General features: G+C 38.4%; 1 protein-coding gene across 1 annotated transcript; it reads right to left on the bottom strand.

Annotated features, from left to right (window-relative positions):
- Positions 1 to 13010: 13010 nt before the first annotated feature.
- LOC124971143 (vomeronasal type-1 receptor 90-like) lies at positions 13011 to 13829 on the bottom strand. Its single transcript, XM_047534931.1, has one exon. The coding sequence runs from the start codon at positions 13827 to 13829 to the stop codon at positions 13011 to 13013; it is 819 nt and encodes a 272-aa protein (XP_047390887.1).
- Between the last annotated feature and the right edge of the window lie 7687 nt (positions 13830 to 21516).

Raw genomic sequence — 21516 nt, 5'->3', positions numbered from 1 at the left:
ATACAAGTGATTTACAACACATAACATGGCCACACATTTATATTTTAAAAGCAGAGGTAAGCCAGGTGTGTTGGTGTATGCCTATAATTCCACCAGCTCAGGGGTCTGAGGCAGGGGGATTGTGAGTTCAAACCCAATCTCACTAACTTAGAGAGATCCTCTTTCAAATTATAATACAAAAAAAAAAAGGTTGGATATGTGGCTCTGTAGATAAGCATTCCTAGGTTCAATCACTGTTACAAAAAGAAATCAAAAAATGTGAGGTTAAAAAAAACATAATTTTAATCATTTCAATAATATCCTCACCCTAAAAGGTCATCTTTGCAGAAAACTCATCTATGAAATGTGGCATGTTCCTTTGTGCCCTGCTAACTGAAACCAGGTGACATGCACCATTTTCGTTTTGGATGCAGTTGCACTTTATGGTCCCTCCTAAGATAGTGAGGAGTACAGAGGCTCACACAATTGAGTTAAAAGAAATTTTTTTTTGATAAATCAGAGGAGAAGAGTTGATTTTTAAGTAGTATTAGCTTTGGTAGAAAACTAATGGGACACTTCAGGTGGGGTTTGGGGGAGAATGGGACTCTTTCTGATTGAATTCTATTTCTTGGCTTAAGAAAATCAGAGCCCAGCAAAGACAAGGAAATGCCCCCAACATTGGGAAAGAGTCTAGAAGCATCTCAGTAATGACGGTTGCAGGAAGAGATCATGGCTGAATTCAGACCCTAATCTTACTTGGAAATCTTAAGTATGTGTTTTACTCTCCAAGAAGATGATGGACCTAAAACACTCTGGGTAGAGAGTGTAATAATACTCCCTTTCATAGTGGGACCATTAATTCAGTTCATAAAATCCACTGAATTATACTAAAAGTAGTGGCTGCTCTTAATATTAAAAGTCTTTCCAGTAACCAAGCCAGTGAACAGGTAATCCAAAACTGATGTGATTCAGTTTTTTTAAATATTGTTTTTATTTGATGATGAACCATTATTTTATTTATTTATTTCTATGTGGTGCAGAGAATCAAACCCAGTGCCTCACACACGCTAGGCAAGTGCTCTACCACTGAACTACAACCCTAGACCTTCAGTTAGTTTTATGTACACTTCTAGTGCCACCTGCTGTCTGAGAAAGAGATTAAAACTTTAAAAAAAATTTTGTATTAGTTGTAGGTGGACACAATACCTTTAATTTTATTCTTATGTGGTGCCCAGGGCCTCACGCATGCTAGGCGAGCTCTCTACCACTGAACCACAACCCCAGCCCCACCTTAGCTCTTCTAACAGTGAAAATACATCACATTAAGCACAGGTCGTACCAGGAGGCATGTGTTGACAAGTGTTCATGAAAGTTTGGGAGATTGATGCGGATGAACCGGGAGAAGAAAGTCAAGTTCAGCTTCTGAAGGAGACCTTTATCTCACCGGTAGGAAAGGGAAGTCAGGTAACCTGATGGTACGTCTTAGAATAATCCAGCAGTGGAAAATTCGCCATGGATCTATCAGATCAGATGCCTAAAGGAGTCGGGTCTCATTTAGTGCCTGTGCAGTTCTGGCGCCATCTAGTGTCTAACGACTTTTTTGCCTGAATTCTTGGGCCAGATCAAGGGCACAGCAGGCCCTTCCAGAAGGGCAGCAGGGATTCCTGGCTGATTTGTTTTACTTGTGTTCTGTTTAGAACCGAGACTGGTACATGATAATTTTTAACATAAGAGAAAAAGGAGAGTATTTTCCCACATGTAGGTCTTCATGAGACACTGTCTAAACCCTGGTCCCTACCCCACCGGTTGCTCACCCGTCCTTTAGAGAATCATGAAGCTGGTCTTGGCCTTGCACCAGCCCAAGAGGCAGGCGTCCCTCCTGATCCTGCTTTGCAGATGCAGCGAGTCCCCAGGGGCAGGGGTTAAGATCACCTCCCCATCCATGCTGCTTTCCTGGGCAGGTGCCAGGAAGCCCCTGCCCATGGGTGAGGGGCACTGAGGGATCCGGAGCAGGCTACAGTGAGTGACAGCTGGTCACACGCTTACACTCTGGACTCCAGGCCTCACCGTCTACACAGCAGGCACCAGGATGAGTCCCTGTGAAAAATATGGGGCAAAGGTCACTCCCAGAACCAAGTCTCTCAGGCGACATCCCCACGACCTCTCCCAGAAACCCTACGGACCCCAACTTACCTGAATTCACGGAAGTCCACAGCAGGCGGGAGAGAGGGAGAGACTAAGGCTGCCCCGTCCTTAGCCTCCCACCATGGCCTCCTTGTGAAGGTGGGAACCTGAGGTCCCTATGGAGCAGACTCGGAGGTCACATTTCGGGTCATGGGAACCAAAGGGACCTGCTCCCCGCTGGGTCCACACGACTTCTGACGGATTTCTAGACACACGCGCCTCTACCAGCTCCTTCGTTTTGTGAGGACGCACCCACCTCGCCCTCAGCTCCCCAGCGAAGCTCCTCATTCTCCCGCGGAGCTCACAGGAGAAGCCCGGGGCAGGGCGCGCCATCAATGTACTTCCCCCAGCCCCGCCCCGCCAGCCCCGCTGGCTCCGCCCCTCCAGTTCCGCCCATTAGCCAGGCCCTACTTGCTTCCCTAGGTCCCGCCCCACCCCTCCTCTTAGGGGTTGGGCTCCACTCAGTCTGGAGTTTGGCTCCGCCTGCCAGCTCTGCCCATTCTTTGGCCTCCACTTGCTCCGTGAGGTCCCGCCCAACTTGCTTCCGCCCATCACTTTGGCTCCACCCAACTCCACTTGCTAAGCCCGACAGTCAGACAACAATGCTTTTCCCTGTCTTGTCAGTGACCCTCCCACACCAGAATAAACTTGGAAAGGAGTCCCTTGCTCAAGGTCACCTAGGTAGAGATGGGAGATGAAATTGGGAGTCTCCCTTTCTTTTGCTGCCAGTTTGCATTCCCAAAGCAGGGAGTGCAGCCTGTTACTATGGTCCCCTGGTTGCTTCCTGGGTTTACTTGAGGTTTCACAGAGGAAACACCATGGTCTAGATGCCTTGTGGCATACCAGGACTCAGGTATGATCCTGGCTCTGGGATCCTGCCAGCAAGGAGCATGGAGGCCAGATAGAGCAAGACTCTTACCTGGAATTTCAGAGACTCACTTGATCTCACTTCCTTTTCCCATTTGCTCTCTAAGGAGGGCCACTTCCGTCTCCTGGACACCTGTTAGAAGTACACATGCTCAGGTAACTCCCCAGATGACCTGCATCTGAATGGGGGTGTGGGAAACCCTGTGGGTGTTAAAAAGGCTTTTTCTGGGGATTCTGATGCCAGCAAAGCAATCCACAAAATACACATGTGCACTTACACTCACACAAACACTGGAGCTATTTAGTGTAAAATGACTATCCAATGGTCTCAACCTCAAATTCCCTGTGAAATCCTCTATATCTGGTGGCCTATTCATGGGCTCACAAGAGAGCACACAAGATCCTCCAAAATTGGCAGGAATTTTTTTTTCTCAAATGTGGGACTCAGGGAGGCTCCTTGAAGGGGAAAATGGCTCATGACTGCTTCCCTAGCACACAGTGGTGCTTTAAATGCTATTTATACCATTGTTTACATATATGCTATCCTAAAACTGCCTGTATTCTCATATGCTATTCTGAATTCAACACAGGTCCTCCGTAAAATATTTGTTTTCAAAATGTTGGATTCATGTTAAGCTGAAAACAATTTTAAAATTCTCATTCTCAAGACTTGAGTGTATCTTTCTGGAATCCGGAGGGTCTGTAGATCACTTTTCTGAAGACACATAATCAGTGTTGGAACACCTAGATCTCTATCTGACCTGCTAATATCAAGGCACAGAGAACAGTGATGACCTTCTTTCCCCGTCTCTGCTCCTCTGACCTCTGTCAATTCTCCACTGCTCTGGAGACTATTTCGCAGTCATAGTTGCCACCACAGCAAGGGGCTCCTCTTGGAAGAAAGGGGCAGCTCTCCATGAGCAGCTGGTGTATTGTTGGCAACTATTCAATGGAGATGGCACAGGGATTCACATGCACTGTAGTGTTATGCAGCCCTAAATAAGAAAGGGGCCCCTGTCATGTGAAATAAAATGGATGTAACTGCAAGAATTTCTTATGTAAACTATGCCAGACAGAAAGACAATTACTGCATGTCCTCTCTCCTATGTAGATGATAATGAAAAAAGTCAAAAGTCAATGAATATGAAATTAAAATAAACAGGTTGAGCAGGAGTGGGGGGCAAATTAACAGTGATCAGTGAATTCTGCACATATATATGGAAATGTCACACTGGACCCCATCAATATGTATGATTAATATGTGTTCACAAAATAATTTAAAAGCATGTGAACTTTAATAACTTATTTGTACACTATCACACAAATTAAAATGATACAATCTGATCACTCTACAAAAACTAACAACAAATATAAACAATATTCCTCTGTAGGAAGAAAGGAACAAAGCATATACTAAAATATACAAAGCATACAATGCCAGAAACAATTAGGAGGACAAGTGTAAGTTGTAACAGTTATCAATAATAACCTGGAATTTAAGTGAATTCCTCAACAAAAATGCATAGGCTATATAGTTTCATATTTCACATGACACCTAAATACATTAAATATATAAATCATTCCAAATTAACTGATATAATGATTAAGATCAAATAACTCTAAAACTGATGATAGTGCTAATATTAAGGAATAAAGTTTTATAAACTAAAATGATGAATTGCTTTTCAAAAATAAAGAGCTTATGTAGTCAAAACCATAAAGAATTTTTAGACCTGTGGCTAAAGGCACTGGATATTGGTATGGATAAATTGTGATTGCAGAGCCAAACTAACTCAGATGAAAGCAAAAACAGTTTTTGGAAGTAAACTCTACATTGGACAATGCTTATTCAAATGTCTGCACATAAGGGAAAAGAACTAAACTCATAAATGCTCTATAAGTAAACTGTAGCAAACTGGGCTAAAAAATGCATAGATAGTAACTATGTGTAATAGACTGATGTCTGCATATGCATACATTGCTAATTCCAGTTATGATTGATGTGTAAGCATTTTTAACTTTCTTGTTTTTAAAAACAATTTGATCATAACATACATATAGAAAAGTAAAAAAAAAAAAAAAAAAAAAACAACTGCACAGGTCTATGACTGTGTTGGACATGTGGTTCTCAAGCCAGTGCTGGCAACAGTACTTGAAGTTCATGTCCTCCAGGCCCTAGTAAATCATCTAATTGAAGAACTTGCCCTTCCCTGGTGCACACAGAGCCTGCTGAAGCCGAAGGCCTCATCTGAGAGCTCACACTGCACATGGAGGGTTGCCCATCCCATCCTGTGCTCTGGTGTGCACCTGGCCCACCCAGAGTGAGGGGAAGTCCTTAAGCAGCTCCTGGGACAGCAAGTACCAGGCACCACTCGATCAGTACAACTGCAGCCTCTGCCACTCTCAAAGGTCATGGCTGTCTTCCCTGGGTCCTTATTTCCAACAATACTGGCACCTGATATGAATAAACAGGCATTCCCCCAGGAGATCGAGGAGACTCCCTCCTCAGAGACAGAACTGATCTCTTCCTGCAGTGGCCTTAGAGTGGGGAGGAAACCTGCAATTCCTGAGGCCAATCGGACCCAATGTCAAAAGTGGATGCAAAATAGAGGGAAAGGCCCCAAGTAAACATGGGACCAGGTACCTCCAGGTAACTTAATGCACAGATCAAGGTAGGAAAATCTATTCTTCAGAAAGAAGTACTGTCTTGATGGTCAGGAAATCCCAGAGGTTATGTGAGTGTGACCAAGACATGAGTGCAAGAAATCTCCAGAAAGGGGGGTTCAGCTTCTAAACAAAACCTCTAGTCTAGAGAAAGAGGTGCCAGCAGGGCATAAGACACCCAAATTCCCCCAGATAGTCCTCTGGGCCTTGTGGTCAAATATTGAAAGTTACTATTGGATAAAAGGGAAAAAGAAACCAAAGAGAACAAAATAATGTTTTATTTGGACTCATTTAACACTCCGGGAGTTTGGGGTGTACAAGAAGTCTCCAGGAAAAATTCTTAGCCTAAAGACAGGGAAGAAAAATGGAAAGCACAGACTCTTCCCATGTCTGACTCATAAGGTCAAAATCTGTGACAGGCTCTATAATTTCTCATGGGTTAAACCTGAGAGTGTATTTGCCTCCTACCTGTAGAAATTGAAAGTCTGATGAAAAGATGTAAAAACCTTGTTTCTGTTTGTATGTGCACCTCTGTGTATTTGTGTTGTGTCTCCATGTGTGGTGTGTCTATATCTTACATGCTACCAAATTACTATTTAGGCAAATGAGCACTCATACTTTTTTTTAATAAAGGTAATTAATTCTAATGCCTTTCAGCTCACATGATTTCATTTGGTTAATTAGAAATGAGTAAAGGTATCTTTCTAGGTACACAGCCAATCAAGAGAACATTGATATCTATAAAATATTTAAAGCACAATGTTCTTTGCTTTTAAAATTTTTCCTTTGGAAGGAAAAACTGACTTAAAATGTTACCAAGATGTGTCTGATACCTTGGTGGTCATGGGTAACCTAAGCTGAAAGTGTGTAAACAAGTTTTCACCTAAAGGGATTAATGTTCATAAAGGTGTTTTCATAAGTTGTTGATAAATATGGAAACAGTTTAAGACCGCTTTGTTTCTGGGCTTTCACTGAAAGCAAGGTTACTAAGAGTTCAACTTCTAACAGGGGTTATCCTCAATGAAAAGAGTACACAAGTTCCAACTGTATTTAATACTGTGAAACAAAGTATTTCACCTTGTTATGAAGAAATTATTAGTTTAAATTCAGAAATTTATAGGGGTTTTTTCATAATGCAAATTTTAGAAAGAATCTGACACTAGAAAAGACATATAAGAAAGCTGTAGGCATAGAAATATATTTCCATGTGGACCATTAGAAGGAATTTTAAACTAATATTTTTATGCTAAACTCCAAGATAAAACTGAGGACAAATCTAAGGTTTTAAAGAAGTTGTACAATGTGTTAGTAAGTTGAGAAAATTTGTAGAAAGTAAATCTCAAAAATTTGGTGTAAAGTTTCTTTATTCAACACAAAGTTATTCAACTAAAATTCTCTATCTTTAGGAAAAAGGGCTCCTTAAAAAATTGGTCTGCTTATCTATCATGATTATTTCTTGCATTTATTAGGTTTTCTTATGGAAACTAAGTCTTAAAGTCTTATAGTATGTTGCTCTTTTAAAATCTTTTATATAATTATGTTCTAACTGGTTGAATAAACAACTGTTATGTATACATCTGAGATATTAATTATTTCATAAGTTTTAAAGTAAAATTTAAACATAGTTTTAAACTTTAAACAGAGTATACTTACTTAATAAGGACATCTCTGTAAATATGACTCTTACCATTACTCATTCACTGCATATAAGATATATTCATGTTCTTCAAGTAAATAGTCTTTTAAAAATGTAAAGTTTAAGACAACATCATATGAAGCTGGTGTTCTCCAAATTAAAGTTTTCTGTAGCAGCAGTCCCATTTAGATTTATAAAGAATTAATCAATAAAATTGGTATTTAATATTTTGAAAATGAAGATAATCTATTATCATCAAGATATATATATATATATATACATATTTAATTTGTTGTCATCTTTGTTTACACATATGGGAATTTAAGTGATTTCTGGAAAGTAACAAGAAGAATCTGATTTGTTATTCTTTACAGCCCTGTTAGACTTTCTGTTTGATTCATGTCTCAAATGTAATGTTGTATTGTTAACTGATAATCAGATAGAGTCAGGAAATAAAATGTGAGACTTTTTAAAAATGATCAGATACAGAAATAAACCAATATACCTAAAATTTGTCAAGATCCCCACCTCACCTGAGGTAAATCTCTACCTCTCATATCACACCAAGTTAGGAGGTCTCCAAAATAGGACAGAATTAGGCACAATTAGTGTTCTCTTCAATATGTACATATTTTCTTGTAAAGAATACTGTGAACTAAAATAAAAAACAGTGATATATTATATGACTTAGCAAAGGATTTGGATAAAACTTATGTTTTTTGGTTTATAGCTTATGTTTTTTGGTTTATATGTATGCATGGTTTTGTTCTTTTTAATTTCATTTTGTATTTTTCTTGTAAAACTTTGTAAGTTTTCCTGCTGTTGTTTTGTAGAAGCACTGTTTCTTTTTTTTTAATTGTAAACAAATGGGATACATGTTGTTTCTCTATTTGTACATGGAGTCAAGGCATACCATTTGTGTAATCATAAATTTACATAGGGTAATGTTGTTTGATCCATTCTGTTATTTTTTTCTCTTCCCCCCATCCCTCCCACCCCTCTTTTCCCTCTATACAGTCCTTTGAAAAAATAAACAAAATTGATAAACCCTTAGCCCTCTAACAAAGAGAAAGCGGGAGAAAACTCAAATTACTAAAATTCGGAATGAACAAGGAAATATCACAACAGACACGAGTGAAATACAAAATATAATTAGAAGCTATTTTGAAAATCTATACTCCAACAAACAGAAAACCTCAAAGACATGAACAAGTTTCTAGAGACATATGAATCACCTAAACTGAACTAGGAGGACATACACAACTAAAATAAATCAATTTCAAGCAATGAAATAGAAGAGGTCATCAAAAGCCTACCAAAGAAAACTCCGGGACCAGATGGGTTCTCAGCCAAGTTCTACAAAACCTTTAAAGAAGAGCTCATTCCAATACTCCTCAAAGCATTCCATGAAATAGAAGAGGAGGAAACCCTCCCAAACTCATTCTATGAAGCCAATATCACCCTGATACCTAAACCAGACAGAGACACATTGAGGAAAGAAAATTTCAGACCAATATCCTTAATGAAAATTGACACAAAAATTCTCAACAAAATTTTAGCAAATCACATACAAAAATATATTTAAAAGATAGTGCACCATGATCAAGTGGGTTTTATCCCAGGGATGCAAGGTTGGTTCAACATCCAGAAATCAATAAATGTCATTCACCATATCAACAGACTTAAAGTTAAGAATCACATTATTATTTCAATACATGCAGAAAAAGCATTCAATAAAATACAGCATCGCTTCATGCTCAAAACACTAGAAAAAATTGGGGTAGTGGGAATATTCCTTAACATTGTAAAGGCCATCTACGCTAAGTCCATGGTCAATATCATTATAAATGGTGAAAAACTGAAAGCATTCCCCCTAAAATCTGGAACAAGGCAGGGATGCCCTCTTTCACCACTTCTATTCAACATTGTCCTTGAGACTCTAACCAGAGCAATTAGACAGATCAAAGAAATTAAAGGGATACGAATTGGAAAAGAAGAACTCAAACTATCCCTGTTCGCTGATGACATGATTATATACTTAGAGGAACCTGGAAATTCCACCAGAAAACTTTTAGATCTCATAAGTGAATTCAGTAAAGTAGCAGGTTACAAGATCAATGTTCATAAATCCAATGCATTTTTATACATAAGTGATGAATCTTCAGAAAGAGAAATGAGGAAAACTACCCCATTCACAATAGCATTGAAAGAAATAATATACTTGGAAATCAATCTCACAAAAGAGGTGAAAGAGAACTACAATGAGAACTACAGAACGCTAAAGAAAGAAATTAAAGAAAACCTTAGAAGATGGAAATATCTCCCATGTTCTTGGATAGGCAGAATTAATATTGTCAAAATACTATCAGCCTAAAATACTGCCTAAAGTGCTATACAGATTCAATGGAACTTCAACTAAAATCCCAATGATGTACCTTACAGAAATAGAGCAAGCAATTATGAAATTTATCTGGAAGAATAAAAAACCCAGAATAGCTTAAGCAATCCTCAGTAGAAAGAACGAAGCAGGGGATATCACAATACCAGATCTTCAACTCTATTACAAAGCAATAGAAGCACTGTTTCTAATAGAAAAACCTGAGTTGAGAGAGTAAGCCATCACCTATAAGACAGAATATAACATCGAATTCCTCCACCAATAATGACCCCAATTAAATTGAAGGAATCACTATAAAATTATATACATTGAAGTTAAAAGTAGTACTGCTACTTCAAGTTTGTTGAAACAGACCTCTTAGATGTTTAAAATGAAAACATGGAGACCAAAGTTAAGGAAGTAAAATGGTCAATATTTTGAACCTTTCTCTTTAAGGTCAACCAGGATCCAATGAAGAGTGGAATCCCTCTAGGGCCCTACAGCTCTGGTGAGTCTCCTGACTACCCCATCTTGGAGATCAAAAGGGCCCCAGAACACAGTAATCCAATCAGAGCACATTCTGCAGAGTGGAGGGTAACTGAACAGGGAAACATTTCTGGTACATCCAATAGAAGCCACATTTATTCTGACAATTGGCACAACTGGTGAAGGAAAAGCTGAAGGAGTCAAGTTACTTCTCACAAGTTCCCAAGAGTGATCTCTGAAAAATCTCAACTGAATCTACCAGTAGAAAGGAAAAACTTCAAATTTGACCAAATTAATCTTAGACATCTGACAGGAGACTCTAACCCAAACATGACCATACATGGACATTTAAGGATAAGACAACAATTCTTTTATTGTTATTGAGATGCATATTTGAGTCAGTCTTTCCAAAGTAAGGGAAACTGGTATGTTGTGAAGGACAAGTTTTTATACCACAGCGCCTGATATATATCACAAAAATTCTATTAGAGTCACAATTCTGATCTCAGTTCATTTGAGAACTTCATGATTTTTTGACCTCCATCATAAACAAACTTGAATTCTGTATTTTTTTTTTGGCTGGTATAGTTATTATAAATTTCTGCTCAGAACCCTCATCTGGAGTTCCCAATTCATCACTTCCAGCCTGGCATCTTGGATTTAGTTCAGATCTGCAAAGAAGACAATATTCAACTGAGGTGGAAAACACCATCCCAAGTGCTGCTAATCACCAGGATGACTATACAAATTGCTAAAAAGGAAAAAAATGGTCCAATAACCTTGGGCTATTTTCAATTCAAAATATTTATGTATCTAGGAAGCTCCAGCATTAGAAAAGAGTAGAAGAAGAAAAGTGCAAATAAATCCAAACATATCAAAAGTAAAAGGGAGGACTTATATAAAATAGATTGGTAGTCCATTTTGAGAATACAGTATTTAGCTTTAATTGGGATATAAGATCCAATTCTAGGCATTTAGAATTTTCCCACCTGTATCCAATCATGGACATTCAAAAAGGAGCTCTTCCATTTTCCCTCCCCAATTTCAAAATTAGTCAATCATGTACATTGGAAGCCCAAGCTCCTCCTATCACAGCAATGGCAGTGCTGTGCTGGGATAAGAACAGGTGGACTCTCTGTCCCACACTGAACAAACACGACATGCAAATTTGCAAGGATTTGTTCAGTAGCAAACCATTCTGCCAAAGCCAAATTTGTCCTGCCCAGCAACTTCTGGCCACATGGTTGATGCCTTGTGGCACCCCAGTATTCCTAAAATATGTGGAAGATAACATGACTGTTTTTCTTTAGTTGTCCCATCTCAAAGCAGAAAACTGTATTTGAATATTTTCTAGTGTACAGTATTTTTAACTTACAATGAGGGAGGCAAAAAGTGCCTCCCATGCCTAACATTGCTTCTCGGATGGCAGTGGACATTTCAACTATCAGGAGAAACAGTCGCATCTTGGGTCTTGTGGACCAGTGACCTTGGGAGTCCCCCTCATTGGCTATGTTCTGGAAGCCCAGGACCTACAGATTGATTTTCAGTATTCAAATCCTGACTTTGTCCATATATTTCCTATGGAATTCACTTACTTAATTTATCTGAGTCTTACTTTCCTCCAGTCTTACGTGGGGATAGTAATACTACTATTGTAACAGCGTTACTATGGTAATAAAGAGTTAATATATACACATAATCTGCATACACAGATAGTAGTTGTTACTCTTTTATTTTCATTGTGGTATGATTTGTAAATTTGCCTGCTGCCCTTGTGCATGGGTCATGCCAATCTCCTCTCCCCCCTGCCAATATCAGGACACGTGCTGCCAAAGAGAACACTGCTGTCAATCCTCATCCACATCATAACCTCAAAACAGATACTGCCTGCATTATACCACTGAGGATAAAAGAGTTAGCCCATGAGTTCAAAACCACTACACCAATAGGAGAACTGGGACATGGGTTAGATCTTCTGTTTCCAAGACATATGAGCTCTCTCCTATACTCTAATGATTGATTTGCTGCTGCTGTCTTTCCTACCCTCACTATGGGTTTAACATTTGCATTAAAATAAAATAGTATTGTATAAATTTAAAATGAAAAATGCAATTGAAAATAAAGACTTGGAGAATAAAAGTTTCAATTATGATTAGAAAAGCTCCTGGAGTTAACATGGAGGAAATTTCATTATCCTGTTTTCTGCTGTAATAAAATAAATGAATCATAACACTAATTATTTCAGGAACATAAACAGTTTTACTTAAGCAAGATCTTTCCCTTGCTGTGAAAACAGAATAATTCCTTCAAAATGCTTTCTTCCAGCCAAGGATGAAAACATTTTGTAAACTTTTGGACAGTGAAAGATGCCTGCTTTAGTCACGACTAGTAACAAACAGCCCATTTGTGATTCAGTATCTTGTTTTGGGGAGTGGGAAATAGAGATTGAGCCCAGAGGCACTTAAACACTGAACCATATCCCAGTCATTTTTACACTTTATATAGAGACAGGGTCTTGCTAAGTTGCTTACAGTCTCAGTTGCTGAGGCTGCCCTTGAATTTGTGATCCTCCCACCTCAACCTCATGAGTCACTGAAATAACAAGTGTGTACAACTGTATCTGGTTTGATTTAGCAACTTCACAAAGAACAAATATTCAAGTTAAACCTCCATCAACTTCTTTTATGTTTTTTTCAACATGAATAAATTTTTGGAAATTCAGAAATAAACAGTGTGGGATGACAAAATAAGGGTATACCCCACACTGCATAAACATTTCTACATCTTTTCCAATGTGGATTGGAAGAACGTGATTATTCACTTTTTAGTGCTAATTAACATCAAAGCACTGATGGTGGCATAGCCATTGCCCACCAGCATCTGGACTCCAAGGCGGGCCGGATCTTTATTCAGCATCTTTTCAGAAGAAGAAGAGATACAGCAGTCCATGATGTACATGACCACGAAGAATCCCATGAGCAGCAGGATGGTCCTGGTGGCCCTCAGCTCTGGGGATGCCCTTGGAGACAGGATGGTGCTGTGAAGGTGCTGGCACTGCCTCTTATGCCTGCACAAGTGGGTCACCATGTGCATACTCGAAAGGGCCATGAGCCCTACAAGGAAAATATTCCGAATTATTCCCATGAAGGAAAATAAGGTCTTGAAGTAGTAACCTGTTGGGGAAATAGAGCAGGATTCAGATGCAAAAGGAAAACCTGATGTCGCATTGGTGGGGCCTCCCATGGAGAATAAAACATGAACATTAATGAACACGTTGAACACCCAGAGAATGAGAAAGCAACACAGACTCTTCTGTGGAGATGTCAGTTTGAACTTTGCCAGAAAGGAACTTCTGGGGCTGAGGGTGATGGCCTGAAGGACACTCAGCAGGCAGGTGGTGCTAATAGACAGACTCCTCATCAGCCTGTACAAGTAGGCAACTGCATTACATGAGATGTCATTCCAAATGTCCTGAACCCCAAAAATGTTGATATCCAGGAATGCCCTGATTATTAGCATCAGCAGAGGAATGAGGGCCAGGTGAGCAATGGTCAGATCAGTGGGCTTGGGCCTGTGCTGGAAAAGGTATGTTAGGATGTGAAAGAGAAACAGGAAGACATTGGCTGTGATCCCCATGACAATTTGGGAAAAAAAGCCATTTCTTACAGCAATAAAAGTGTAAAGTGTGCTGCTTTTTGTCATTTTTTTTTCTTGTGGAAAGAAGTACATAGTCAATGTCTGAGGAAAAAAAGAAGATAAACTCTCTTCATCTCAATTATTACCAGCTTCAACATTCCCAACCAAAAAGACAACCCACATCAAAATATATGGGTACCTTTTTAATGCACCCTTTGCAAACTTTCTCAATGCTTAAGTATAGCACCTTCTGTTTACCTCTATTGTTTCACATGAGTAAGACCACTATTAATTTTTCTTAGTGTGTGCAGCAACCTGATATAAAGCTCAGTATGTAGCATTTGAAGTCAATTCAAGTAAGACAGATTGCAGGAATGTCCAAATAGAACTCTCAAGGAAAGGGTGTCAATGAGGTGGTCTTGTGCTATTATATAATTTCTGTGTCCTTTATTCTGTGTTTTTTCATCACCAGTTTACAGACAAATATCAAAATGTGGTCTCTGAAATCAGAGATTTGAAATTATTAATTAATATATATTTTGATACTGGATATTAAACCCAGGTTTTTTAACCACTTACACTATTATACATTCCTCTGATTATACCAGAAAGACTATATTTAAGAGGGAAGGACCATCACTTGTTAGCAGGATATTATTATAAATTTTTTTTTCTGTGTACATTTTGGTATATGGAGAAAGGGTGAAAAGTAATCACATATTTTTATTTTTTAACCAGAGATTTTACCCAAACACACTTACCCACTGAACCACATTACTAGCACTTATTATTTTATTGTGAGGCAGGGTCACACTAAGTTGCTTAGGGCCTGAGGAGGTTTGCCTTGAACCCTAAGCAATGTTTAGCATCAGTTTCCCAAGCTGCTGAGGTGACAGGCATGCACCATGATGCCAGCACAATTTACGGGGTTATATATTTTAGTGCTTTCATTAGGAGAAAGGAATTCAACTTCACCCTGAGAATTGAGTTTATGTAAGAGAACAAGCTTCATATTTTCTTTTAGTGAACAAATGGTAATGTAATGATGACATTCTCATGAAATACCTTCCTACAGAATAAAGGTACATACTTTATTTCAATTTTAATTATTCTGTATATCTAGAAGAATGTAATATTTACAATAAGACTAATAACCCATTACCACATTTTATCTCTGTAAAACAAGTGAATAAGACTGTTCTTTTCACAGCTACCTGGGAAATTATTGTTATAACATGAATTACTAAGGGTGAGAGACAATGACAAGAAGTCAATACAAATTAAGTGTTTCAATTCCAGTTAAATACTGGCTTTGAAATCTTTAAGGAAGTGGCTTTGTCTAAAATTGAAAATAATTAGTGACATTAGAAAAATTTAATCTCTTCCAAGTGATAAAGTTAGTAAGAAAAAAATGTTTTCTCTATTCATACCTTCAGTTGAAGATTTGCTCCCTTGTTATGTTCAAGAAAAACAGAAGAAAAATACTAATATAATGGTCTAGAAGTCTCTGCATTTTAAGTCACACATTGTTATGAGTAGGCAAGCCACTACATGGTTTCTGGGTCTTCCATGTAGCTATGAATAAATTGGGACTATTCCTGTGTGCATACTTAAAGCAAGTTATAAGGTACACACTGATGTTTGGATCCCAAAATTGTTTAAAACAATATGAACTCAACATGTGAGATTTGAAGAGTCCCTTTAAAAGTTACAGAAAATGAAATAATTATTATCCCTTCTATCATGTTATGAAATATAGGTTTGTGTTTAATTCAGTTTCATGCAGTTAAGAACATAAAATGTAGAGCACTGAAAATTTAGAGAAATGATCTATTTGATTTAGCTATTGACTGAGGGCACAGGGCTCTGGTTTTAGGCATTGCCAAGGGGATCGAGTCTTGCCTGCATCGCCATAGGAGGGAGGGACTGAGTAAGTTGGTGGTATGGAATTTCAAACACAGGAAGGGAATTCTGATTTCTGTGGAGCATTACCTGAAAATGAGTGGGAATATTTCATTTTTTTCTGTAGGAGAAATTTCCTAGTTACAGCTGGAAAACTTTATCACTTTGCTCACATTGCTAGTCAAAGAAAGTGGCAGAGTCAGATTCTCTGAGGAGTCCCCCACATGCATAAACTCCCTAGAGTTCCAGGAGGCAGCAAGCAATAAAGTATCTCACTGTTTCTACGTGGTGCAGATCACACATGTGTGTTAGTGAGACCTACAGTGCACTCCCATACATTTTACATGTAGTTGTATTAAAAAGAATGTGATGTTTCTACTTCTGACCTGATTTATCAGTTTCATTAGAAAACTTCCTGAAACATGATTATTTCAGAAAAGCAAGATAATAGGACTCCTCTTAACCTGTGCTCTCCCTGTGCCTCACCCCACTCACATCTGCCAGTACTACTCACTCTAGGAGATTAGTGTGCAGCTCGGTAGGCCTGTCTGTCATGAGGATGATCCAGGATTCCCTTCTCAATCTGAGATCTAGGGAGAGGATGCTGAAGTAGCACCTGGCTCCCCTAATGTGCCAAGTCTCAAATCATGATTTTAACACTGGAGAAAATAACCCATCGTTACAAGGGAGGTTCTGAATATGGTGACATGAGTCACAGAAAAATAAGATGGAAAGAAATTTCAGAAACAGTTCACATTCAGAGAGGTCACAATGAGGAAACAAGGAAAGTCTAAGTGGGCAGATTTGTGAATGAACAAGTGGAGAAAAATGTAAAAAGACATCTGCTTCTTTAAAATGTCACCCCCATAGTCCCTTAAACCTGAGACTGTGCAGTTCCCACAAGGGAAAGTTAACTCTGTGCAGACTCCCTCTCCTGCCCTCACTAAGGAAGTCTTCATTTAAACATTGTGCATTCTGCCATTGTCCAAATCATGGACAACCCTAACATATGTGCTATCATCAAATGGGCCAGAAGCTAGTAAGCAATGCCCAAATCAGTGCATCCCAGTCAGTGTGAGGACAGCAGTAGATCTGGAGGATGGCTCTCAGCAGAACTGATCACCCACTTGTGCTACTGTGTCCTGTGTGTGAACAGTTACAGGCTGGAAGAGATACAGGGAGAAGGACATAACTGTTTTCTCTGGTGCAATGTGCACACACCAAAGCATGTCATGTAAATACTAAGTTAAATGTTTTCATTCAGTGTTGTGCATTAGATACATGAAAGGGCATTTTGGATTACTGTTATACAGGTCCAGTTCACCATCCATTCTCTACTAATGTCCCTATTCTGCTTCATATATTTGAGAGAGGACACCTAAGGCTTTTAGAAACCAGGAATGATCACAACTCTTGCAACTTTGTTGTATCTCTTAAGTAGTTGTGGAAACTTGCCACTGATCCAGCTTGAAACCTCCTGGCCACCAACACACCATTGGTTTACATTTGTGAGATCAAAACTGAGACAAAATATATCTGCATGAGAAAATACTACTTGATAGTTTATAGGAATGTGAGTTTAAATGCTGTAAGTAAATGATTTGAACAAAATATATTATTCCTTCCAATTAATCCAAAAGTATTTTGATGTATAATTATTTCTCATTATCTCAGGCATAGAAGAAAATATGTAAATAATGTTTATAATTGACTAATGGAAATGAGAAGGAAAATGAAGAATCTATAATAAAATTTGGGGGATAAAACTTATTTTTTTTTGCTGAATATGAATATGAATTTGTAATGCTAAAATACCAAATAACCTGACAATATAATACTATGTACTTTGGGAACTGATATAGCAAAAGGATAAACTAACAGCAGTCTTAAAAATAGAGGCAAACCAAAAAATTATTTATTTTAAATCATCTTTTCTTATGAGAAAAATTCAGAAATGTTTATGAGTCAACAAATTAAAGGGCTACATCTATTAAAATAAAAATTTACCTTTACATTCTAGGGAAAACAAGCCTCTGAACTTTTGAGAATGGGTAGAGCACTATAGAGAATTTAGAGTTGCCAAGGAATGTAGCATATAATGTGTCTATTTTGATTATTCATCTAAATCACAGAAAATGACTCACACACTGATGCTGCATCTAAGGAATAGAAAGGCACTTACCTAGGCAGGTTGCATGGAGAGTCAGGGGACCTGAGCTGATCCTGTATAGTTTTAAGGAAAGGAAGTCTTTAAGTCACTTCTCTGTAGGTCTTTAATTTTAGCATCTGTAAGAGGGTGACAAGATCCCACTGGAGGAAACAGAACTGTGGCTTCCCCGTGGAACATCTCACCTGTCTCTTACTTTTATTTTATTCTCTGATGAATAATAGCAACCTGGGGAGAGTCACACTCAAAACTTTTCTCAACTCACTGGATACACCTGTGTGAGGGATCTAAAGGCTCCCAATCATGTAGATTACACCCATTATCACATTTTCTTAACCTAAGTTCAAGTTAGTTTAATTCATTCTATATACTGTAATGCTTCTACTCTGGGCTTAGAGTTACCTCACAAGGGTCCCCAGTGGCTCTGAGGGTCCTCTCCCTAAAATGCAAGACTATCTTCCCTGTCCACTCTCATGTTGACCATGTGGTTTGTGGTATTACTCCTTCTAGGATTTCCTAACTCACCTTCAGGTTTGCATTTCTGTTCAGGTTAAATAAAATATTAAATTATTGATTCTGGCCATAATTATAAGAAGTAAAAAATATTTTAAGACAATTGCCTTTTTTTCTCCAGGACGTTCTGGTGTCACTAAATGCACTATAAATGTACAGCCCCTGCTGTGTGATGACCACTGACTCCTGAGATGGAATGACACACCTCTTCTAAGAATCAGGAAACTTTTCACACTGTGAGTGAGGAATAAGAATCCACAGGACAAAAAGAGAGAGAAACTAATATTCATGGTCCAGTGTGATGTAACCAGAGGGCTTTTGGAAGTAGAGGAGTATCAGGCTTCAAATCTGAACTGTCCATGAAAACAGTGATATTAGATGGTTTGAACAACATTCAACCATTTTTATATTTTATTAAATTGAAGTATCTGTTTATTGAAAGAATCTTTTCACGAGGAAAGTTACACACTCAGGCAATTCATTTTTAATACTCAGATTGGCTAAATATAGAACATTGAGTTTATTGTCTTAATAAAGAATGCCATACAAGTGCAGGTATCCATAGTGTGGGGGTCACCAGGCCATGACACATGTGATCCATTCCCCAGATCTTGCCTCATGTTCCTTAAGCAGGAATGTGGCATGATTTTTTCTGGTTGCAAAGCAGACATATAAACATCAAAGATAAGGACACATTGTGTGGTAGCTCACAAACTATGACCAGCAAAGTTAGTTTTTTCACAGCATCACAGAGGCAAATCTGTCAGATGAGGTAGCCAGGTAAATTTGGTTTCCCCTCAAGAAGCTACCTTTCCTGACATCAAAATTACTCTTACTGGGGATTAGCTACTGCTGTCTTTTCTACCCTCACTGTGGGTTTATCTTTCACATTAACATAAAATAATATTGACAAAAATTAAAATGCAAAAATGCAAGTGAAAAGAAATACATGGAAAATAAAAGGTACAATTATGATTTAAAAAGCTTCTGGAGTTAACATGCAGGAAATTTCATTATCATGTTTTCTGGTCTAATAAAACAAATAAATCATAGCACTAATTATATCATGCACATGAAAAGAATTATATTTAAAGAAGAGTTTTCTCTTGCTATGAATAAAGATAATAATTCTTTCAAAATGCATTTTTCCATCCAAGGTTGAAAATGCTTTGTAAACTTTTAGAAAGTGAAAGTCATCTGCTTTAGGCATGACCAGTAACAAAAGAGCCCATTTGGGGGCTAAGAAAATGAACAGACACTTCACAGAAGAAGATCTACGAACAAACAACAGATATATGAAATACTGTTCAACATCTCTAGTAATAAGAGAAACGCAAATCAAAACTACCCTAAGATTCCATCTCACCCCAATTAGAATGGCGATTATCAAGAACACAAGCAACAATAGGTGTTGGTGAGGATGTGGGGAAAAAGGTGTTATGGGGCACAACTTAAGAACAGACCGATCACCACTGAGAAGTTCAAATTTGAGAGTCTTTATTAAGCTGGCCAGCTGACTGTCTCACACAATGCCTAAAAAAAATGGCTATTGGGAGAACAGCCCCAACAACAGAGTTATAGTGGTTCTTATACCAAAAATCACATCATTCATAAATGTCTGTTGCTATGATTCAAAATTACAAACTAACATCATGAGATCATTGACAGAGGGGGAAGTGGGTCAAACTGACCCTTACCTAGGTACAAACTAAAGAATGGTTGCTAACATCCACAGAATTACTGTTTACAAGGTACATTGATTAAGAGCAATAGAGGTCAGTCAAAGGAGAGGAATTTTTACTACATAGGAGTTGCTGTTGTACATTATTAAACATGTCACGCTAAGTAACTGATGATGGGCACAGAGGCAGGGTGTTCCCATGGGAGAAACTTATTTCCTACATAACATGGAGTCTCAGAGCAAAATGGAGTCTATTTAGTCATTTCCCTTAGAGTCTGGTCTATAACATTCTCATGGAGCCATATCTGCAGCACATCACAAAGGTACACTCATACACTGCTGGTGGGGTTGAAAATTAGTGCAGCCACTCTGGAAAGCAGTGGGGACATTCCTCAGAAAGCTTGGAATGGAACCACCATTTGACCCAGCTATCCCATTCCTTGGCCATTACCCAAAGGACTTTAAATCAGTATACTACAGAGATACAGCCACATCAATATTCATAGCTGCTCAATTAACAATAGCCAGATTGTGGGACCACCACAGATGCCCTTCAATTGATGAATGGATAAAGAAACTCTGGTATATATATACAATGGAATACTACACAGCTATGAAGAATAATAAAATTATGGCATTTGCAGGCAAATGAATGAAATTGGAGGAAGTCATGCTAAATGAGATAAGCCAATCTCAAAGAAACAAAGGACAAATGATCTCACTGATAGGCAGATGCTGACACATAATGGGGATGGCTGGGGGGCAAGAATGGAGGAAGGAGGGACTGTATAGAGGGAAAAGAGCATGGGAGGGGTGGGGGAGAAGGAAAAAATAACAGAATGAATCAAACATTATTACGCTATGTAAATGTATGGTTACACAATTGGTATGCCTTTACTTCATGTACAAATAGAAACAAAACATTATCCCATTTGTTTACAATAAAAATAAATTTAAAATCAAAACAGCCCATTTGGGAGAATCATTTTGAGGGTGGGAAATAGGGATTGAGCCCAGAGGCACTTCAACACTGAGCCACATCCAAGCCATTTGTATACTTTATTTTGGGACATGGTTTTGCTACGTTATTCAGTCTCAGTTGCCGAGGCTGGCCTTGAATTTGTGATCCTCCCACCTCAACCTCAAGAGACACTGGAATAACAAGTGTGTACATCTGTACTTGGTGTGTTTTAGCATCTTCCCAAAGAATAAATTTTGAAGTTCAACCTCTATCATCTTCACATGTTTCTTTCAACATCAACATATTTTTGGAAATTCCAAAATAAACAATGTGGGATGCAGAAAGGAGGGTTTACCGAGTACAGCATAAACATTTCCTATCCTTTCCCAATGTAGATTGGAAGAACTTGATTATCCGGTTTTCAGTGCTGATTAGCATGAATGCACTGATGGTGGCATAGCCA

The sequence above is a fragment of the Sciurus carolinensis genome, chromosome 19 (assembly GCF_902686445.1).
Source record: "Sciurus carolinensis chromosome 19, mSciCar1.2, whole genome shotgun sequence".
NCBI classification, from domain to species: Eukaryota; Metazoa; Chordata; class Mammalia; order Rodentia; family Sciuridae; genus Sciurus; species Sciurus carolinensis.
The sequence above is the reverse complement of the archived record's forward strand: the minus strand, read 5'-3'. Positions and strand labels throughout refer to the sequence as shown.